Source organism: Neovison vison, chromosome 6 (genome assembly GCF_020171115.1).
Source record: "Neovison vison isolate M4711 chromosome 6, ASM_NN_V1, whole genome shotgun sequence".
Taxonomy (NCBI): domain Eukaryota; kingdom Metazoa; phylum Chordata; class Mammalia; order Carnivora; family Mustelidae; genus Neogale; species Neogale vison.
Genome location: NC_058096.1, coordinates 187497588 through 187516699, shown reverse-complemented (window position 1 = coordinate 187516699; position 19112 = coordinate 187497588). Strand labels below are relative to the sequence as shown.

Genomic DNA, 19112 nt, shown 5'->3' with positions numbered 1-19112 from the left:
GGGAACTGCCAGGTATTTCATGTAACAAATACCTCCTGCATCACCCTTCTTTCTCTCTGGAGTCACCGAGCCCTGGATTTCCCACAAAGACTTTTCAGCCTAGAAGCAAGAAAATGACGCCTTTTCATTATCAAGATGATAAAAAATGGGGTTCAATAAAATACGTAACCCTACGGGGTTTCCAGTTCATGTGCCAGTAAACTGGGCAGGACCACTGGACACTGATTGGGAAATTGTAATTATTGGAGAGCAATAAGGGTGTTCTAATAGATGAGCCCCCACCCCGTTAACTCGAATTACTGCGGCAAAATTCTTAGAAATGCGTTTGCCATGAATCTTTGTACTTATCTAGGCAAAAGACTGTTTTATTTAAAGAGCTCTAGATTTGAGATTCTAAGAAGGCAGGTGCAGTGGACATTGCAGATTGGACCCCAACCGAGCACTGACCCTCCCCCATGGTCTGCCTGGGACCAACCTCACTCCCAGCTGCAGAAATGGGTCTGTTCCCCCACTGGTCCAAGCCTTTCAGTATAATTAGTGTTTCTCAACAGTTACTCTCATTATCATCGTCTTCAGGAGTCTCATAGATAGTTTTTTGTTTGCTAGTCACCTCCTCCCCCAGCAAATTCTAATGCCAAAAATATACTGTATCTCTGTTTAGGTATTGTACGCATATCTGTGTTTTATACACAAAAAGAGTAGGGTTTTTTTATGCCCCTTTCCCATTCCCAAGAAATAATTGTTGCCTCAGGGTGGGAGGGTGGGAATGTCCTATCACTCCCATTGAGAATGCCTGAATTATAATCTCATTTCCCAAGCCATTTAGTGCCTGGCACTGGGGGTGGGCACAGACCTTAAGTTAATCTATCAGAGAGAAAACTGGGGTTTTTTGATGAGAAATGTTTTTTTCATTCTAGATGGGTTCATATGTGGATCTAAGCCCTAGAACTGCTATCAGAAGAAAGAAACCAGCTAAAGAAAAAGCCGATACATGAAAAAGACAAGGCTAAAAGTATCATGGACAACAAACATTGTGTCTGGATCAAACCATACCTGAAGTTCATCAACTGCTAAACTTTTCAGTTTGTCAAAAGTCCCTTCTTTATATTTTGTAGGCTAGAGTTGGGTTTCCTATTATTATAAATCCCAAATGACAGAGCAGATGGCATTTACGGGATGCTTCCTAAACTCTAGGCAATGTGCTAAATATCTTATGTATCAATTAATTCTTTTTTTTTAAAGATTTTTTTTATTTGACAGACAGATCACAAGTAGCAGAGGCAGGCAGAGAGAGGGAAGCAGGCTCCCTGCTGAGCGGAGGACCCGATGTGGGACTCAATCCCAGGACCCCGAGACCATGACCTGAACCAGAGGCAGAGGCTGTAACCCACTGAGCTACCCAGGCACCCCTCAATTAATTCTTTTATCAACCTCTGTGATTAATACATTGTATTTGCCATTTTATGAGTGATAAACTGAATCAGGGTAAGATGAAGTAACTTACGTATGATCATACATAGGCAGAGATTGGATTTATTCTCATGTCTCTCTAACTTGGAGCCCAAGGCACCAACCACTTCATGTTACTGCCTTTCAGTTCTATATATATTTAAGTCACTATTTTCTTGCTCAGTATTTAAAAGACATTCATGAAAATGGTGTTTCTTTGCTAATAATTAACTTGTGTTGTACAATTAAGAAATCCATGATTCTCCCAAGTTTTAAAATATTTTGAGAATTCTTACTTCTCCCAAAGCCCGGGAAACTTTAGAGATCATTTCCTACTTATGAGTATACTCATAAGTATACTCATAAAAATGGCTAACATTATTTTAGATGCTCTTTCTTATTATCATGAAAGGGTTGTGACTCAGTAACCACCCATTTTACAGAAAAGAACTTATAATTTAGTAGGATAGTCCTTCAAGCTGCTGTTCTGCTAACGAATAATGATTGAATAAAACTTATAGAGAATCCATGATGGGGGGGGTGTCTCAGGATTCAGGAACCTAACCTCATTAGTCACTAACAGCAAAGAAATAAGCAATATATCCCCTGAACCTTGAGCAGAGATGCATAGAGGCTGTCTGTTTGGTTCCAATATTTTTGTTCTCCATTTGAAAGTTTCTCCAACATTAAAAAGCAAAAACAAAACTCTATGGGGGTCACTTCTCCTATAGACCAATGCAACAATGATTTCCCTAAAGACAGAACGACCGAGACGCGGACACTTCTGGCTCTCCAAAACCAGGTAATCTGTGTACTGTGGTCAGCAGGCATATGTCCAGGGCTCCAGAATACTCTCAAACCCCCTACAGGCTGTCCTGCATCTCAGTCTGGCTTCTGAATTTTCCCAAAATGCAAGACATCACAGACATGTTCTCTAAAGCATGAGTCCTGAATGCATGAAGGAAACGCCGCTCATGTTGTAATAAGGATGATACGGACAGACATCAACAATGACAAGGGGAGGCTGGTTCTTTACATTCCCTCAGTTTAACCTCAGGGGTTGCTCTTTTCATTTTGCTTGATGGATGGAAGACTACAGCTTGCCAAAACCAGAGGCTTGATCTCATATAGGATCCAGTATGATGAGATATAAATGATAGCCATAGTGGGCAGGGGGTGGGGGTAGGGGGCATCCAGGAACTGTAATAGAGCTGCTTCCACATCACAGGGAAGAAAACGTGATGATACAGTCCCATAGTAAACACCAGGTATAATCTTCCTAAATGCAATGTAGATTTTTTTTTTTTTAATCTCAAAGATATTAACCAACCCAGGCAAAGGACTTTTAAATCCACAAAAGAAAAAAGAAAAAAAAAAATCCAGGGAAGCTGCAGTCCCAGAGAAGATAAACGGTCTCCTAGTTAAACAAAGTTGCTGCATTTTTTGCCTGCAGGATGGGACCTCGCAGGGAAATAAAGAGGCTGTGTTGTGTGAGGGGAGTAAATCCAAACTAAGCATTCCAACCATCCGAGAGGCCACCCCTCCCTACCCTAGCCATCATCCTCCTGCAAAGTGTTCACAATTTGCTGTCCTTCCTCCAAAAGCCAGTAGACAGCGAATCAGCTTTTCCTGGCTCTGCCTTGCAAGTTGGGGCTGCCTGGTGGAAAACTGAAATAAAATCAAAGGGCAGAATACCCATCCAGCAAGGCCCCTCTGACCATAAATCGGTGTGAAATCCTCGGTCCTGAAGTGCTCACCCCCCATCCACCCTAATAAAGCGAAAAAGGAGGAATCATCTGAATGTCAAAGTCGCTTCCCGCAGACCCTCTGCTGCAAAGCTCCAGCTAGCTAGCTTTCTGAGCTAAGTGCCAGGCAGTACACCATCGCTCTGAACCAGATGTCTGCAAAGGCTGGTGCTAACTCGCAAATGTCCCCATGCCCAGTGGGGAAAATTCACAAGCTCTGTCAGGCAACAGTTATCCACGGATGCTGAACACTGGACCCAGGAATCAAGCAGCCCGCTAGGAGTTTAAAAAAAGAGGTGGAAGGAGAGAGAGAGAGAGAATCAAATCATACAGGTGGAACCGGCTTCCCAAGAGCGCCCGGCATCCTGCGAGGGCCCCGCGGCGCCGCGCGCCCTGGCTCACCTGGTACACGTCCCGCAGCCCGCACCACGTCCGCAGCACCTGGTGGCAAGCCCGCAGCCTCTCCGTGTACCATCTCCGCAGCGTGGACACGGTCAAGTTCCACACGAAGCGGCTGCCGCTGAACAGCAGGTCCTCCACGCCGCACATGAACACCGAAGCCATGCCGCCCCCTTCCCTGGGACCCCGGGGCGGCCCGGCTCCCACCGCTGCAGCCCAGCCCAGCCCCGCCGCCGCGGCCCGACCGCCGAGGCTCCGGCCGCCGGCTTCTGCGGGCAGCCCGGGGGGTCAAGCCTGCCACCAAACTCGTCTTTCACCGTGCGTCCAGGCCAGCCTCCGGCGGCATGCCCCGGGATTGGGCGCCCGCCAGCCAACGGCTGCGGCTGGCACACAGAAGCCCAGTGTCCGCCCCCGCCCGCTCCGCCGGCTGGCAGCGCCGAGCGAGCTGCGCTAAGCTCCGCCAGGCGAGCCCTCGGCGCTCCCAGGGCGCGGGAAGCCCTGGCCTGCGAGGACTCCCCCTGGCGCTCCCCGAGTGCGCTGGGCAGAGGGGGACGTGGAGCGACTCTTCGCATGCAAAGACGAGAGCTGCATTTCAGCGCTCTTGTTCGCACGGTCTCTGTACACACACACACACACACACACACACACACACGCCCGTCTCCTAAACCGCTTTGGGGAGCATTTTACTTTACACTACAGGGGCTTTGCTCTGCACACGCTGATAAATACCTCTGGGCAGCCACAGAGGCAGGAGGGGGAAAAAAAAAACCCTCCACAGCATCCCTGTGGACCCCACTTCCCTGGGGGAATTAGCCCCGAACGTTTCCTTGGTTGTGCTAGAGGCAGGAGATGAAGACACCAGTCTCAGAGCTACTAAGTGTCTGCGAGGCTGCACAACTCGCCTTTGCTCCTCATGTGAGGGTCTCCAAGAAAATGACAACCTGCCCTGTTGTTGTTGCCAGCCGGAGGGCAGGGTCCCCCACCTACGTATCCACTGTGCTAATTCCCATGCAGCAGTCTGTTCACAAGCAAAACAAAGAGTGCTCTTGGTCTTTCGCAAATAGCTTCCAGTCACTGTTTGCTGGAACGTAGAAGCTCACAAGAGAATCCTTGCTTGGGTTCTGGAAAATTCAGCCCCTGGATATGTCTAGCCGCAGCTGTTAGCACAAAACAGCACAGGTAGTTTATTCCTGACTCAAAACTGAAGGAAATGGACCACGCCTGAAGTCACCAGACAATTAGTGTTTTGTTGTGGTTGTTTGTTGAAGTTATCCCCCTGGAATTGATACTGCCTAAGGCATTTGGGAAAAGGAGCCCAAGGAGCCCACATACCACCAGTTTCTGTTTCCCTTTAGAATATGTGTAGAATTCAGTTCCGTATAATAGTATAACATTTTTTTTATTTTATTTTTTTTCAGTGTTCCAAAATTCATTGTTTATGCACCACACCAGTGCTCCATGCAATTCGTGCCCTCCTTAATACCCACCACCAGGCTTACCCAACCCCCCACCCCTTTCCCCTCCAAAACCCTCAGTTTGTTTCTCAGAGTCCACAGTCTCTCATGGTTTGTCTCCCCTCTGATTTCCCCCAACTCACTTTCTTATAGCAAAAGCACTGTAGCCAATTTCAGGATGTTATTTGTTTCCTGAATTCATCTGTAGGACAATGGTCTTTTAATTGGTAGTTTCACACCTGGGCTGTTATCTCAGCTATTAAGTGGCAGAGAGGTAAGGTGCCAAAGCCTTTCTCCTGAACTAGCTCAGAAGGCTTCAGAACAGATTATCGACAAGTAAATCAGCTTTATTTCAGGTTTCAAATGTGCCTTTGGAATCTTACTTCAGGTGAAACTCAATCAGTCAGAATGCAAAAATGTGTTCTCAAAGTGTCCATTGTTTTGGAAGGACCCATAAGCAGGAAATTTTAAATAACACTTCTACTACTACTTTTTACTTCTTCTTATTACCAGTAAAATCACCTAAGAGTTTTTGTTGAATTAGTTCATTGGACACACGACCTGATCCAAGATTTGGAAACAATTCTTCGCGGTAAGTCTACCCTCTGGGCTCATGAGTATTAGCATTCTGGTGATGTTTTCCAAACACAATGGTCCCAGTGTTTACACAAAATCGGCGTACACTAGGTCTTACGGAATCAAAAGAAGCTGAGCTACGTATACTTTGAAAATGAAATGTCATCCTTGTAATGGAATACTATGGGACTTCAAGAATGGAGTTTTAGTATGAGTGAATGGAGGTGGTACACTTATTTAATGAGGCAGTGTGACTGTATTCTCGGAAATGTCGGGCAGCAAGGGGAATACCAGAATAAAACCTCCAACAGGTCAATTATCTCTGTCTCATGGCACCATGCTCTCAGAAGACATGCTCTAGAAACTGGAGCTCTTATCTCTCTGTGCACAGGTCTAAAGTCAGTGCTCAATTCTGACCACAGTCATCTGCATTCCAGATTTCCGAAGTCGGTGCTTATACTATTTTCTGGGAAGTGGGATGTGGTGTCAGTGTTCTCAGACTGCAGGACTTGAACCAGCAGCATCAACATCACTGGGGGGAACTGGCGAGAGATGCAAGTTCTCAGCCCACTCCAGAATCAGAAACTCTTGGTGTGAGGTCAGCAATCCCAGTGCTCATGTGGCCTCTGGGGGGATTCACACTACAGGGGGAAAAGAACTGCTTGCTGTAGGACAGGGCTGGCAGAAGCCAAGTCTCCTAGGAGAAAGACACCTGAGTTAAATCCCTGCTCTTTCAGACCTTGTACAAGCTCCGAAAACCTACAGAGCCTCAGTGTCCTCTTCTAGAAAATGGGGATAATATCAGAATCCACTATCTAGGGTTTTGGGGAAAATGAAATGAAATATTCCATATAAAGTGTTTAGTGTAGCAGCTGGCAAAGGGTAAGCACCCAAAGAAAAAAACTACCACCACCACCACTTCATGCCAATCATGAACTGTTCAAAATTTTTTTTCAATGAAACAGAAGTAAGATGTGTGTGTGTGTGTGTGTGTGTATTTTTCTCTTGACTCTTTTTTTTCTTTTTTAATTTCAACTCATCATCTACATCTATTTTCCTATCTCTTTCTCTGGGTTGGAGATCACAGTTGGTGGTGATTTGTTTGCAGGGGGCAAGTCTGTCACTTTCATTCAAGTTCCTGAAAAGCTTTTTGAAGCTCCATCTTCCGTAGCACAGCCACCCTTTGCTGGGGGACTTGGAAAGACCTCGGATGCCCAGAGCGGATCGAAGACAAATAAAGGCACCGACGTCCACCCTGGTGCTGCTTCTTCCCCACACAGCTTTCCTCTCCTGCAGAAGGAGAAGTACAGAGCTCTAGGACAGGGAAGGAAGGGCAAGTTCCTCCTTGCTAGGGACCAATGGGGGGAGGAGGGTGGCCACTGAACCCAGATGTGCAGCTGTGGAGAAAAGAGCGACCCAAGTGTGGCATCATTCTTAAAATGGACTAACCACATGGGACAAACCAGATCGCAGGCACACACCCTTGAAGCTGGCCTGAAATTTCCAGTGGAAAGGGAGCTAAATCAAGCAGGCTACAAAATTATCTTGCTCATAATTTCCTTTCTTTCTTTCTAGAAGAGGACTTTCTTTCCTCTTCGGCATCACAGTTCCCTGCAATACGCTGTAATTTCCTGCAGCTTTCTCTGGAGACTTAAAAAGATGCTTCGGGTGACAGCATTACTCATACACCTGGGAGTTCTGCTACAGAGGTAAAAGAGAAATTGTCATTATCCCTGAGGCTCCTGTAGGTTCTCCTTTGAGCAATCAGCAGGAAGAAGAGCGCAATGCTGGGAAGACAGCATGAGATGCCAACTCCTGTGTCTAGAAGGAGAGAGCCAGTTGGTGACATAGCAGCTTCCAGTGGTCCCTTCTGCCCATGAAAAATTCACTGCCAGTGGACAATTTTTTTTTTTTTTTTTGGACAGAGAGAGTGCAAGGGGGTGGGAGGGGTAGAGGGGAGAAGGAATCTCAGGCAGGCTCCATGTCCAGAATGGAGCCCGAAGGGGGGCTTGATCTCACAATCCTGAGATCATGACCCGAGCCGAAATCAAGTCAGATGCTTAACCTACTGAGCCACCCAAGCATCCCTGTGCCAGTGGACATTTGTAAACAGTATTGTCTACACATCTGAAAAGCCCGCATGGCTAAATTCTGATAGAGCTTGAATATGTGACTCGGGCTTGAGGGGGATGAAAAGAAGATCTAGTTCAACGGCTCTCAACCAGGGGCAATTTTGCGTCCCTCCCTCTGGGGCATTTGTCAATATCTGGAGACAGTGTTGGTTGTCACAGCTGACGGGGGGAATGCTACTGGTGTCTGCTGGGTAGAGGCCAGGGATGGCCCTCAACATCCTCCAATCTCCAGGTCAGCCCCCACAAAAGGGAACTCTTCACCTAAAATGTCAGTCATGCAAACTGATGAACCCTGGTCTAGTTAAATGCTACACTTCGCTCTCCCGCTTACATGACTTCCGTGGGAGGAAACACTCTTCCCTCTTGATATTTTCTCCCAAGAGGCAGACTGGGGAGGGAAGAATGCAACAATCATCCTATGATGCTTTTCAGGCTCTTACAGAGAGCTATAATGAACTTAACGTCCTTTGAGAAAGAACTGGAATGCTATTTGCTATTACCTTCACCTACCTTTTGGCGATTTATCATAAAAATGTGGAATAGTTCATTTTCATCATCAACTATTTTTATTATGGTACTTGACTTCTGGTTTTATCATTTCATTTAAATTAGAGACTCCTTAGTTGGGGAAAAGATTTTGTGGGGCACATTACAAAAATTCCCACCACAATGACGCCAAGGTACAACACTAATGTCTCCCTTGGGCCATGCAATGCTATAGAATCTCTCCTATGACAGGATATTTCCCCTACTTCTTCTTTTTTCTATTAGACTATAAGCTCTATCAGGAAGCCCTAGGGGTGTGTTGGGGGTGGGTGGCTGGATGGTCTCTCTTTTTTTTTTTTTTGGATGGTCTCTCTTGATTGAAGAGTACCGCTTGCACTGGAAAATGTTTTGTGACGCTGGGCTCAGCGTCATTATGACATCAGTGACAAAAGCACCTCCACACATTGTGAATGCCCCTAGGTATGATAGGAGCTACCCCCATTCAGAAGCCACTGGAAGCAGTAGGGAAAAGGTCTTATTCACATCTGTTTCCCCAGTGGCTGGCACATAGCAGGCAACCAGTAAATGCTTATTGAACTGACATATGAATGACTGTTTGTCTCAACAGTGAATACAGAAAGAAGGTCTTCCATTTCCCAAATACATACTCTTGTAGCTTAAAAAAATTATGTCTTGAGTTTGCATTATATGTCAGGCAGGGGACTAAGTACTTAGAATGCACTGTAACAAAACAGAGATGATCTTTGTCCGGCGGGTCTTAGAGTAGAGCGGGGGAAGGCAGACCTCTGACCAAGTAATAAGAGGAAGCGGGCACTGCCACAAGAGTTGTAAGGGAGACATGTAACGTAGGATGTGGCACGGGGTGGGGTGGGGGAGGGTCAGGGAATGCATCACATGACACTGCAGCTGAGACAGAGGGGTGAGTAGGAGAGAGCTAGGTACGGGGGGAGGACACACGCAAATAATGCTCCAAATAACGTTCCACGCAGAAAGCAGTAAGAATGAATCCTCTATGATAAGACAGATCCCAGATTTGTGGAACTTAGAAAAACCAGCAGTAGAGGATGTTTGAGCAGTAGCAAAGGCAGGGAAGCCCATCTGGGCAGCAGATGCAGAGTTCCAGGGGTGAGAAGAAAATGCTTAGCGTAGGCTTGTGGGAATATCTACATAACTAAGCCAAAGGAGTCAACATTTCTCTCACCCCCCACCCCTCCCTGGGGACCCCAGGGCATTAACCTGCAGAACAGGGTGAGGATTTGATGGGTGAAGGTGCTCCCTTCAAAGCAACTGTGCAGAGGGAGGCTTCTCATTCAGGGGCTCTGTTTGCCCCTCCCCTTTCTATATCCCACCCCAACCAAGGAAGAGGTAGGAGGGTTTGGCGGGGAGAGTTTTGGTTCGATCCCACTTGAGCCAGAGGCTGGGTGGTCTTATTCTTCCCTCCATCCCTGTGTTCACTCCTCTTTCCATTTGGCTGAGAGAGCAAGAAGGATCTTCCAGTCTTGGACTCAAGCAGGAGGCGATGGAAGGGAGTCTGCGGAAGTAGCAGAATCCGGAAGGGGATTAAGATTGCCCAGGGCTGACCAGTAGGCTGAGCAGTAGGCTGCAGCCACCATCCTGACTTTGAATGGCTTTTTGGCATCATAAAGATCTAGGAACACTACAAACTAAATAATATCCAGCACGAGGGCATCTATCCACTTTCTATCCTTTGGCAAACTCATTCCACTCCTTGAGGAAAAAAAAAAAAAGGAAGAAATAAAACAAAACCTTCTCATCTTCCTCAAAAATCTCATCTCTTATTTTATTAAGCGAAATTCTCCTTGCTCAAAGGAAAAAGAAGGGATGCTATCTTTATTGTTTGAGGTACAAAAAGGGGGGCAACAATACTAGATGCCACATTGTCTCCATTTTTACTAGTCAATCCATTGAACAAATAGTGGAAGCTCCTGCCACGTCAAATGTTAGAAGTCATCTGTGTAGATAAGAAAGCACTTGGAGGGCGCCTGGGTGGCTCAGTGGATTAAGCTGCTGCCTTCGGCTCAGGTCATGATCTCGGGGTCCTGGGATGGAGTCCCGCATCGGGCTCTCTGCTCAGCAGGGAGCCTGCTTCCTCCTCCTTCTCTCTCTGCCTGCCTCTCTGCCTACTTGTAATCTCTCTCTGACAAATAAATAAATAAAATCTTAAAAAAAAAAAAAAAAGAAAAAGAAAGCACTTGGAGGGGATGTTGGTTCCAAAGAAGCCCACAGGGGTGAGTGGGAAAGAGCTGACCTTCTTCTTGAAAGAAGAAATAGTATCAATGTTGTGACTTACCTCCCACCCCCATAATTTGTCACCTTTTATTTATACTTAATTTACATGCATACCAACTAGGACAAAATTAAAATAGTAAGAAATTGGTCTATTTAGCACCTTTTTAAAAAAATGATTTATTTATTTATTTGAGAGAGAGGAGGGGAGGGGCAGGGGCAGAGGGAAAGGGAGAGAGTATCTCAAGCAGACTCCCCCACTGAGTGAGGAGACTGATGCCTGGCTCGATCTCAGGACCCTGAGATCAAGACCTGAACTGAAACCAAGAGTCAGTTGATTAACCATTGGTGACATCCAGAAGCCCCCATAGCACCTTTTTTTCTAAATAAAGTCAGGTCCACATGTAGCATCAGTTGATTTCAACAGTGTTCTCCCAAGGTCAAATGGAGAAAGGATTTGCTGGTCCCATTTCATGCATAAATAAACTGAGGCAAAGAGAAGTTGGGTGATTTGCTGAAGATCAGAGGGAAAAGCATTTAAAAGCCTCTTAAATACCTGCTAATTTTTCAATCCTTCTAATTTGAGAGACAAAAGGATTATTTCTTTTGAACTGATATTATTTTCTTTGGCCTCATATTAATTTATAGGGGATGAATGGCTCTGGGACTTATTTATCCCTCCAGGAAGTGAAGGGGACAAAATGCCCACCCTTTGGACTTACCCAATTTAAGTAAGAATAAAACAGTGATGAGAAGAAAAAGAAAATGAAAAGTAGTAGAATTTTTTTTTTTTTATGGGAGTTAAGAGCAGTTACTTGAAACCCAATGGACCTTCACTTCTACGTAACAAATGAAAGAAGAAACCAAAGATATATAAAAAGTCTTGACTCTCCAAAGATCAATCAAACTGTGTATGTGGCAATAACTAGTAAAATGAAAAAGAGAAATCAGCCAAGATTGAAGGTTTGCAAAGTAGTAAGAATTCACAAGACTAGGTATACTCTGGCCATCAAACAAAGAAGTTATAAAAAATACATTTTCCTGTTATTACTAAAAAATACAGAATGATTTGGTAGGATTATTACTAGGAATTTCGACTATTTGGCCCTGGGCAGCAAGAACAAAATACAAGCAAAGTTTGGCATGTAAAAACCAAAAAAAAAAAAAAAAAAAAAGGTATTTATTTTATCTTGCTTTCCTAAAATTAACTTAAAGTTGGTATTAGTGACGTAGCATTCTCAACTACAAAAGGGACTGTCAACAAGAGAAAGCAGCTGAAAGCAGCAAGCTACAGGCCCAGGGCCTATGGAGATTTCATAGAGTCGAGAAAACAGTTGTATATTCTTCAGATCAAAAGTTTAGAGAGCTCTAGACAGTATTTGAGAAGAATGAGGAAAAGAACTTCATGATCTGGTCTTAAATCAATAGCAAAGGAAAGAAACAGGAGTTTCACTCCAGAAGGAGTTGGCACCAAAGAAATTTAAGGTAGATGTCTTTACTCTAAAAAAAATTCCATGATAATCTCAGTCTGGTGGGCTTGCAGATGATTTTGATTTATTCTTTTAGTGTTTATATATTTTGGCAGATGGTGTCAGCTGTCTATTCATCAAACATCCCTCTTTTCAGAGTCTTCATTTTCCTTATCCCCGAAATGAACTATGATTGATTTAAGGGAAAGCATGACATTCCATTTGTCAATAAGATGTAAAGTGAAGCTTTCTGAAAAGTTTTTATTTTGATTTGTTTGTGAGAGAGAGACAGAGAAAGACAGAGAAGCCACATGGGGGTGGTATTAGAAGGGGCAGAGGGAGAGGGATAAGCAGGGTCCCTACTGAGCAGAGAGCCTGATGTGGGGCTTGATCTCAGGACCCTGGGATCATGATCTGAGCCAAAGGCAGATGCTAAACTGGTGCCCTACTAAAGAATTCTGGAAAACATTTCCTCTGAAAAAATGGAACACAAGAATTTTGTCAGCATATTCCTTGATTCCTGCTTCGGGCATTGTCGGATGAAGACACAATGCTTTGAGCCATAGCAGCTATCTTGTGATGAAGACGACATGCACTGACACCAGAGATAGGAGAAAAAGGGATGGTCAAATCTGGGTCTTTGATGACTTTGTTTACATGTCAGATCTACCTGGGAGCAGTCTATTTTCAGATAACTCACAGTGAGACTTAAACAATAAAAGACCCCACATAGTTTAAGCTGTTTTAGTTGGATGTTTTGTTATGTTCGATAGATTACATTTCAGAACTAACCAAAAAGTCATAGTAATCAAGACAGACTAGTACTGGCAAAAGGATAGACACATAAAGCAATGGAATAAGGATCAAAAGTGCAGAAATCAATCCACATTGACGGTCAACTGATTTTTGAGCGCCAACACCACTCAATGGGAAAGCGTAGTGTTTTCAGTAAATGGTGGTAGGACAGCTGGACAGTAACATCAAAGGAATGAATTCGAACCTCGACATCATGTTGTATACAAAAATTAACTCAACATAGATCCAAGAACTAAAAGTTAAGAGTGAAATTAAAAAATAATTGTTTATCTTTGTGGCACTAGATTAGAGAGTGATTTCTTAGATATGCCACGAAAAGCAAAAGTAACAAAAGAAAAACTAAATAAATTGGCCTTCATCAAAATTAAACATTTTCCTGTTTCAGTACAAATACGTTAAATACAATAAATAAAGTGGGGGGAAAATCCCAGCCACTGACTGGGAAAAATATTTGCCAATCTTTTATCTGATAAGGAAATTTTATCTAGAGTATATAAGGAGCTACAACTGAATCAGAAAAAGACCAATAAGCCAATTTAAAAGTAAAGCAAGGGATTTGCATAAACATATTTTAAAAACAGATACATAAATGCCTCCTAAGCACATATAAAGATACTCAACACCATGAATCCTTTGGGAACTTTGTTACTTATGCTTTTTGTGGCATATCTAAGAAATCACTCTCTAATCAAAACCACAGTGGTATACTACTTCACATCCACTAGAATGGCTATCACCAAAAAGAAGTGTAATAACAAGAGTCAGCAAGGATGTGGAGAAAGGAACCTCACACATTGTTGGTATGAATGTAAAATAGGGCATAGCCACTGTGGAAAAGATAAGTGATTTATCAAAAGGTTAAACAGAGAATTACTCTATGACCCAGCAATTCCATTCCTAGGTAAATATGCTAAAGAAGTGAAAACAGGTGTTTAAAGAAAACCAACTTGTACACAAATGCTCATAGCTACACCATCCCTAATAACCAAATGGTGGAAGCAACCCACACATCTATCAGCTGATGAACAGACTTAATAGAAAGTGATATATCCACATAATATGAGTTAGCGATAAAAAGGAATGAGGTATATTCCCAAGAGAATGGAAATGTGTTCCGTTATGTTCACCCAAAAGTTGCACACAAATGTTTATAGCAGCATTATAGATAAGAGTCCAAAAGTAGAGACAGCTCAGATGTCACTTGGTAGTGGACACATACCAGGTGGTTCAGCTTTATAGAGGAATATTACTCAGCCACGGAAAGGGATGAAGTAATAACACATGCTACAGCATAGACAAATCTTGAAAATATTATGCTAAGTAAAAGACACCAGACAAAAACCATATATCCATAGAGACCAAAAATAGGTTTGTGCTTGTCAGGGTTTTGGGAATGGGAAGAGACTAGCAATGGGTATGGAATTTCTTTTTTTGTAATTTATTTTATTAAAAAAATTATTTAGAGAGAGAAAAAAAGAGAAGGGGGGGGCAGAGGGAGAGAGAGAATCTTAAGCATGTTCCACACCCAGCATGAGCTCAACATGGGGCTTGATCTCATGACCCTGAAATCATGATCAGAGCTGAAATCAAGAGTCAGGCACTTAACTGACTCAGCCCCTGGGGTATCTTTTTATAGTAATGAAAATAATTTGTAATTATATTATGGTGATCACTATACAACCTTGTGACTATACTAAAAACCACTGAATTGTGTACTTTAAAAGGGTGAATTTTGTGATTTGTGACTAAATTAATCAAGAATAAATAGTCAAGCAATCATAAAAGAATAAGTAACAAGAGAAGAGGAAATACTTATCCATGCTACAACATGGATGAATCTCAAAAAAACTATGCTAAGTGAAAGAAGATAGCAAAAATGATGTCATTTACATAAAATATCCAAATTAGGCAAGTCAATAGTGATGGAAAGTAGTGGTTGCCTAGGGCTCAGTGGGGCAGTATGAAGGGAGGGTAGGGGAAATGGAGAATGACTGCTAATGGTTACAGGGTTTCTTTTTAAGTCAATGAAAATATCATAAATTTAGCTTATAGTGAAGTACACAACTCTGTCAATATACTAAAAGCCATTGAACTATACACTTTAAACACATAAAGTGAACTCTATCTCAATAAAGCTCTTACCAATAAGCAAACAAACAAATAAATAAATTTAAAAAAATAGAATACATCCTAACCCTTTACTTATATTTTCTGAATACAATGAGCATACAATACTTATTTCTGAGAAAAAGGTGTTTGAATTTCTTGATTGGAAAAAAATGTCTATTATACGAAACAGAGTAAAAATAAAAGCAGGAAATCAGTACTACAGATGAACTCTACTGTGAAACTCAGTAAATGCAGGCAGATTAAAAAAAAAAACATAGGAAAATACATCAAATTAATGATAGTGATTTTGAGTTTGGTTCACTTGATGCTTTTTATTAATATTATTATTATTTTATTTTTTGGGGGGGAGGCCTTCCTTTTCCTGCTTTGCTATATCAGCACATATTACGTTTTGATTTCTAATTCTGAAATGCACATGGAATCATACACAAGGTTATTCTACAGTGAATGAAATGTTACCTCTCTCTCCTATCCTGGTTCCCCAGCTGATTTCCAGAACTGCCATGTAAGATTGCTCAAGTTGTTTACTGCACAATGGTATGTGGCTGAGGAAGTGAGGAGAGGTTATAATCGAGCCTGGGCTCTGCTGGATAAGCCATAACTCATAGCTCTGAGGAAACAATCCTTTTCATCTAAACCGCATGAAAATGCTATGTAAGGAAGTGGCAGCCCTGCCCGTCTCCCCTCCACAAAGGCTACCACTATTTCTAGTTTTTTGTATGCGCCTCCAGACATAGTCCATGTTATCTAAACAGATACATCATGCTGTATGGATGAAACAGTTATTTAAAAGGAATAAAGGAATACCAGGAAAGCAATACAATGTAATCAGAATTGAAATACTTCTAGAGAAGTCATTCAAGGTAAAATAGGATTAAGAGGAAGGAAAAAAAAAACCCTATTTGTAACAAACAAGTCTGAAGGGAAGAATCCTCAGGGCAGGGATTGCTGGATTTTCTTTCAACGCAGCAGTTTTCAATTCACGTATGTTGTTTAAGCAGCAAATGAAATTGGTTGAAACGCAGTGGCCAAGTGGGTTGATATCTGGTACTTAATTCACCACACGCCCCCCAGCTTAGAAGAGTACGGTGGTGTGCACGTGGTCCAGCTTCCACTATAGAGAACTTTAGAAAGGCTTTCATCTCCTGACAAGCCTGGAAATGAGTGTCCCCAATATGAAGCCTGGTACTTCCATTTCATTCACTCTACTGTCCCTGAAAACAAAGAGAACTGCTCACACAGAAATGTAGAGCCCTCTATTAATCTGGAGTCTATTATCTTTCTGTATTTATTCAACTTGGGCTGAAGTTTCTACTTATCGAGGGAAAATGATGGTTAAGTCAGTAAATAATTCAAATAATGAGATTGGACTGCGAGGATTGTTCTGACACTCTTGAGTCACCTTTTCAGCTTCTTTTCTGTGATTCCTACCCCATGTTCTTCCTCATCACAGAAGGCAACACCAGTCTTCTTTTGGGCTCCAACTCCTGTGCCCTAGGCTTTTTATCTGATATTCCTTCAGTTCTGAAGACTCTTCTTCACCCCAGAATTTCACCCAGCGAACTCCTATTTATCTTTCCAGACTTAGCTTGAATGTTGATCCATTATAGCAGGACAGTACCCCTCCAGACAATACATACCACGAGTGCCTGCCTTGCCACCATTGTGCCACCATTGCTTAGCACCCGGCTTATAGTAGGTTCTCAATAAACCTGACCATTGAGTCGATGCCCATGCAAAAGCTATCCATGATCCTAGGAGAGCCTCATTCATTTGAACAAATAGAGTGTTATTTAAAAGAAAGCTTAGAATTAACAGAGAGCCAAAAATAAAAAGGCTTGCAAACTACTCCTTAGGACTAGAAGTGTCTTCCAAGGAAAAAGTGGGGAGAAAATGAGGCTGGGTTAGGGCAATTCTTGGATGAAAAACAAGACTGGGAAAAAATGGTTGGGACCTAGGAAGGTGATCAGATGACTTAAGTGTGAGATATTTCTACTACAGCAGGACACTGTGTGCTAAGAAGGTGATATGTGGAACCATCTTGATTTTAATTTGACCTGATTCAAATAGGTCTTGACAGTAGCAGTGGGATTATACAAGACATATTTGTCCTCCTAAGTGGCTTATTCTCTAAAGCCCCTTTCAAGAGTGCTTGGAACATTCAGAAACTGGTTCTGTTTCTATGACTTCAAGTTATGCTAGGAGCAAGATAAGAAGACTTGAACTCATTTGCCTTGTGGATTTGCTCCCTGTTTCTATTTCTAAAACAGAATACTTAAGTCTGTTAACTGATTAACTACGAGAGTGCTGAGAATGTCAACAGTTACTGGCATTCTTTTTGAATGTCATTTTCCATACATGCCACTATATAGTTTCAGAGATGATAAAGAATTGAAATAAGTAATTTAAGATACTCAATATAGAATTAAATAAATGCCAAACATTTTATTTACATGATAAAACACAACTACCAAAAACATCCATCAGATTATGTTCAAGCTGGAGAAGAATTTTCCAAGGCCCACAACCACTGAATATGGTTGTGTGGAAAGGAGAGCATCCAGACTAATTTAATTTCCTTCCACAACAGTAACATGTATGCAGACTGGCTCTTTTCAACTATTCCATTCAAGTAAACTACATGGCAGAGCCTTCAGGGGCCAAGGGTGGGTCCCAGAGCAATTTTACTGATGGGAAATTGAATTCACCAATTTTTATCTTTTTTTTTTTTTAAAGATTTTATTTATTTATTTGACAGATCACAAGTAGGCAGAGAGGCAGGCAGAGAGAGGAGGAAACAGGCTCCCCACTGAGGAGAGAGCCTGATGTGGGGCTCAATCCCAGGCCCCTGGGATCATGACCTGAGCCGAAGGCAGAGGCTTTAACCCACTAAGCCACCCAGGCACCCCCACTAATTTTTATCTTAAAGTTTCACGGAGATTTTGTATTTTTCTCCATAATATATCTTTGATTTTCTTTTTAAAAATACATTAAGTAAAAATGCTGGTACAGGAAGATTTACAATGTTTAATTTTGGTTTCCTATACACCCTTAGGGCACCTCCTAATACTCACTGAGGACAGTGCATGACCCCAGTGTAAGAAGCACAGAGGTAGACATTAGGGGATACAATCATTATAGTCTAATCAAACTTCAGAAAAGCTTTTAGCTTAGTTAAAAAAAAAGTTTTTGCATCAACAAATGATTAAATACAGTAATCTGGCTGCCTGGGTGGCACAGTTGGTTAAGGGCCCAACTCATGATTTCGGCTCAGGTCATGATCTGAGGGTCAAGAGATCGAGGTCCGCTTAGGGCTCTGTGCTCTGCACAGAGTCTGCTTGAGTTTCTCTCTCCTTCATCCTCTACCCCTACTCACCATGCTCTCTCTCTCTCACTCTATAAAATAAATAAATAAAATGTTAAAAAAAAAAACCCAAATATGGTAAACTCTCTATAGATAATTCTTCTAGAACTTCAGAGATTCCTATCATCACATATACTACACTGGAGTGAACTTCTTATTTCTTATGCCTGTTCAAGTGGTCCTAGGGCAATTACCCAACATCCATTCTACCCCAAATAGGTAGCTTAAACTAATTATGCTAATCCCATTCTCACCCCCATATGATTGGTTTAGGAAGGGCATCTGATACAGTCTTGGCCATTAAGACCCAAGGTGAAGTCTCTTGAGGGGGTTTCTGGGATAGGCTTTCTAGAACTGGCATAGGCACCTTACCACTAGCTGATGATGAAGCCAGACAGAGATTCCATTTAAGCAAGCCAATGATCAATAAGGGAAATTGGAGTCTTCAAACACTGTTGTGGGATGCCCACTTCTGTGAGATAATATGATTTCCTTATCAATTAAGCCAATTAATGTGTGATTTCTCTTTTGCCTGAGGAGATCTTTAACAATATAGTTTACATTAGACTGGAACTTTGTCAAGGGCAGGATGTATGATTACTTTTTAAAAATTTAATCTTATTTAAATTCAGTTAATTCACATCTGGTGTATTACCAATTTCAGAAACAGAGTTCAGTGATTCATCAGCTGCATATTACATCACAGGAGGATGTATGATTTATTATCTTTGTATCCCAGAGTCTAACACAGCATCCTACAGATAGTAAGGGCCTAATTAATATATGTGGGATGAAACTGAACCAATTATCAACCTTAAGATGTA

General features: G+C 42.4%; 1 protein-coding gene across 2 annotated transcripts in view; it reads right to left on the bottom strand.

The window, feature by feature from the left end:
* The window catches only part of FRMD4B (FERM domain containing 4B), a 324824-nt gene that overhangs the window by 172257 nt on the left and 133455 nt on the right, over positions 1-19112 (bottom strand). Inside the window, exon 1 of one of the 2 annotated variants that reach the window (XM_044253190.1) lies at positions 3597-3773. The exons of the other annotated variant lie outside the window; for it this stretch is intronic. Within the exon in view, the coding sequence (XP_044109125.1) occupies positions 3597-3758 (162 nt within the window). The 5' untranslated portion in view covers positions 3759-3773. Of the gene's footprint in view, positions 1-3596; positions 3774-19112 lie in introns of those variants that run through there. 2 annotated transcript variants of the gene reach the window in all.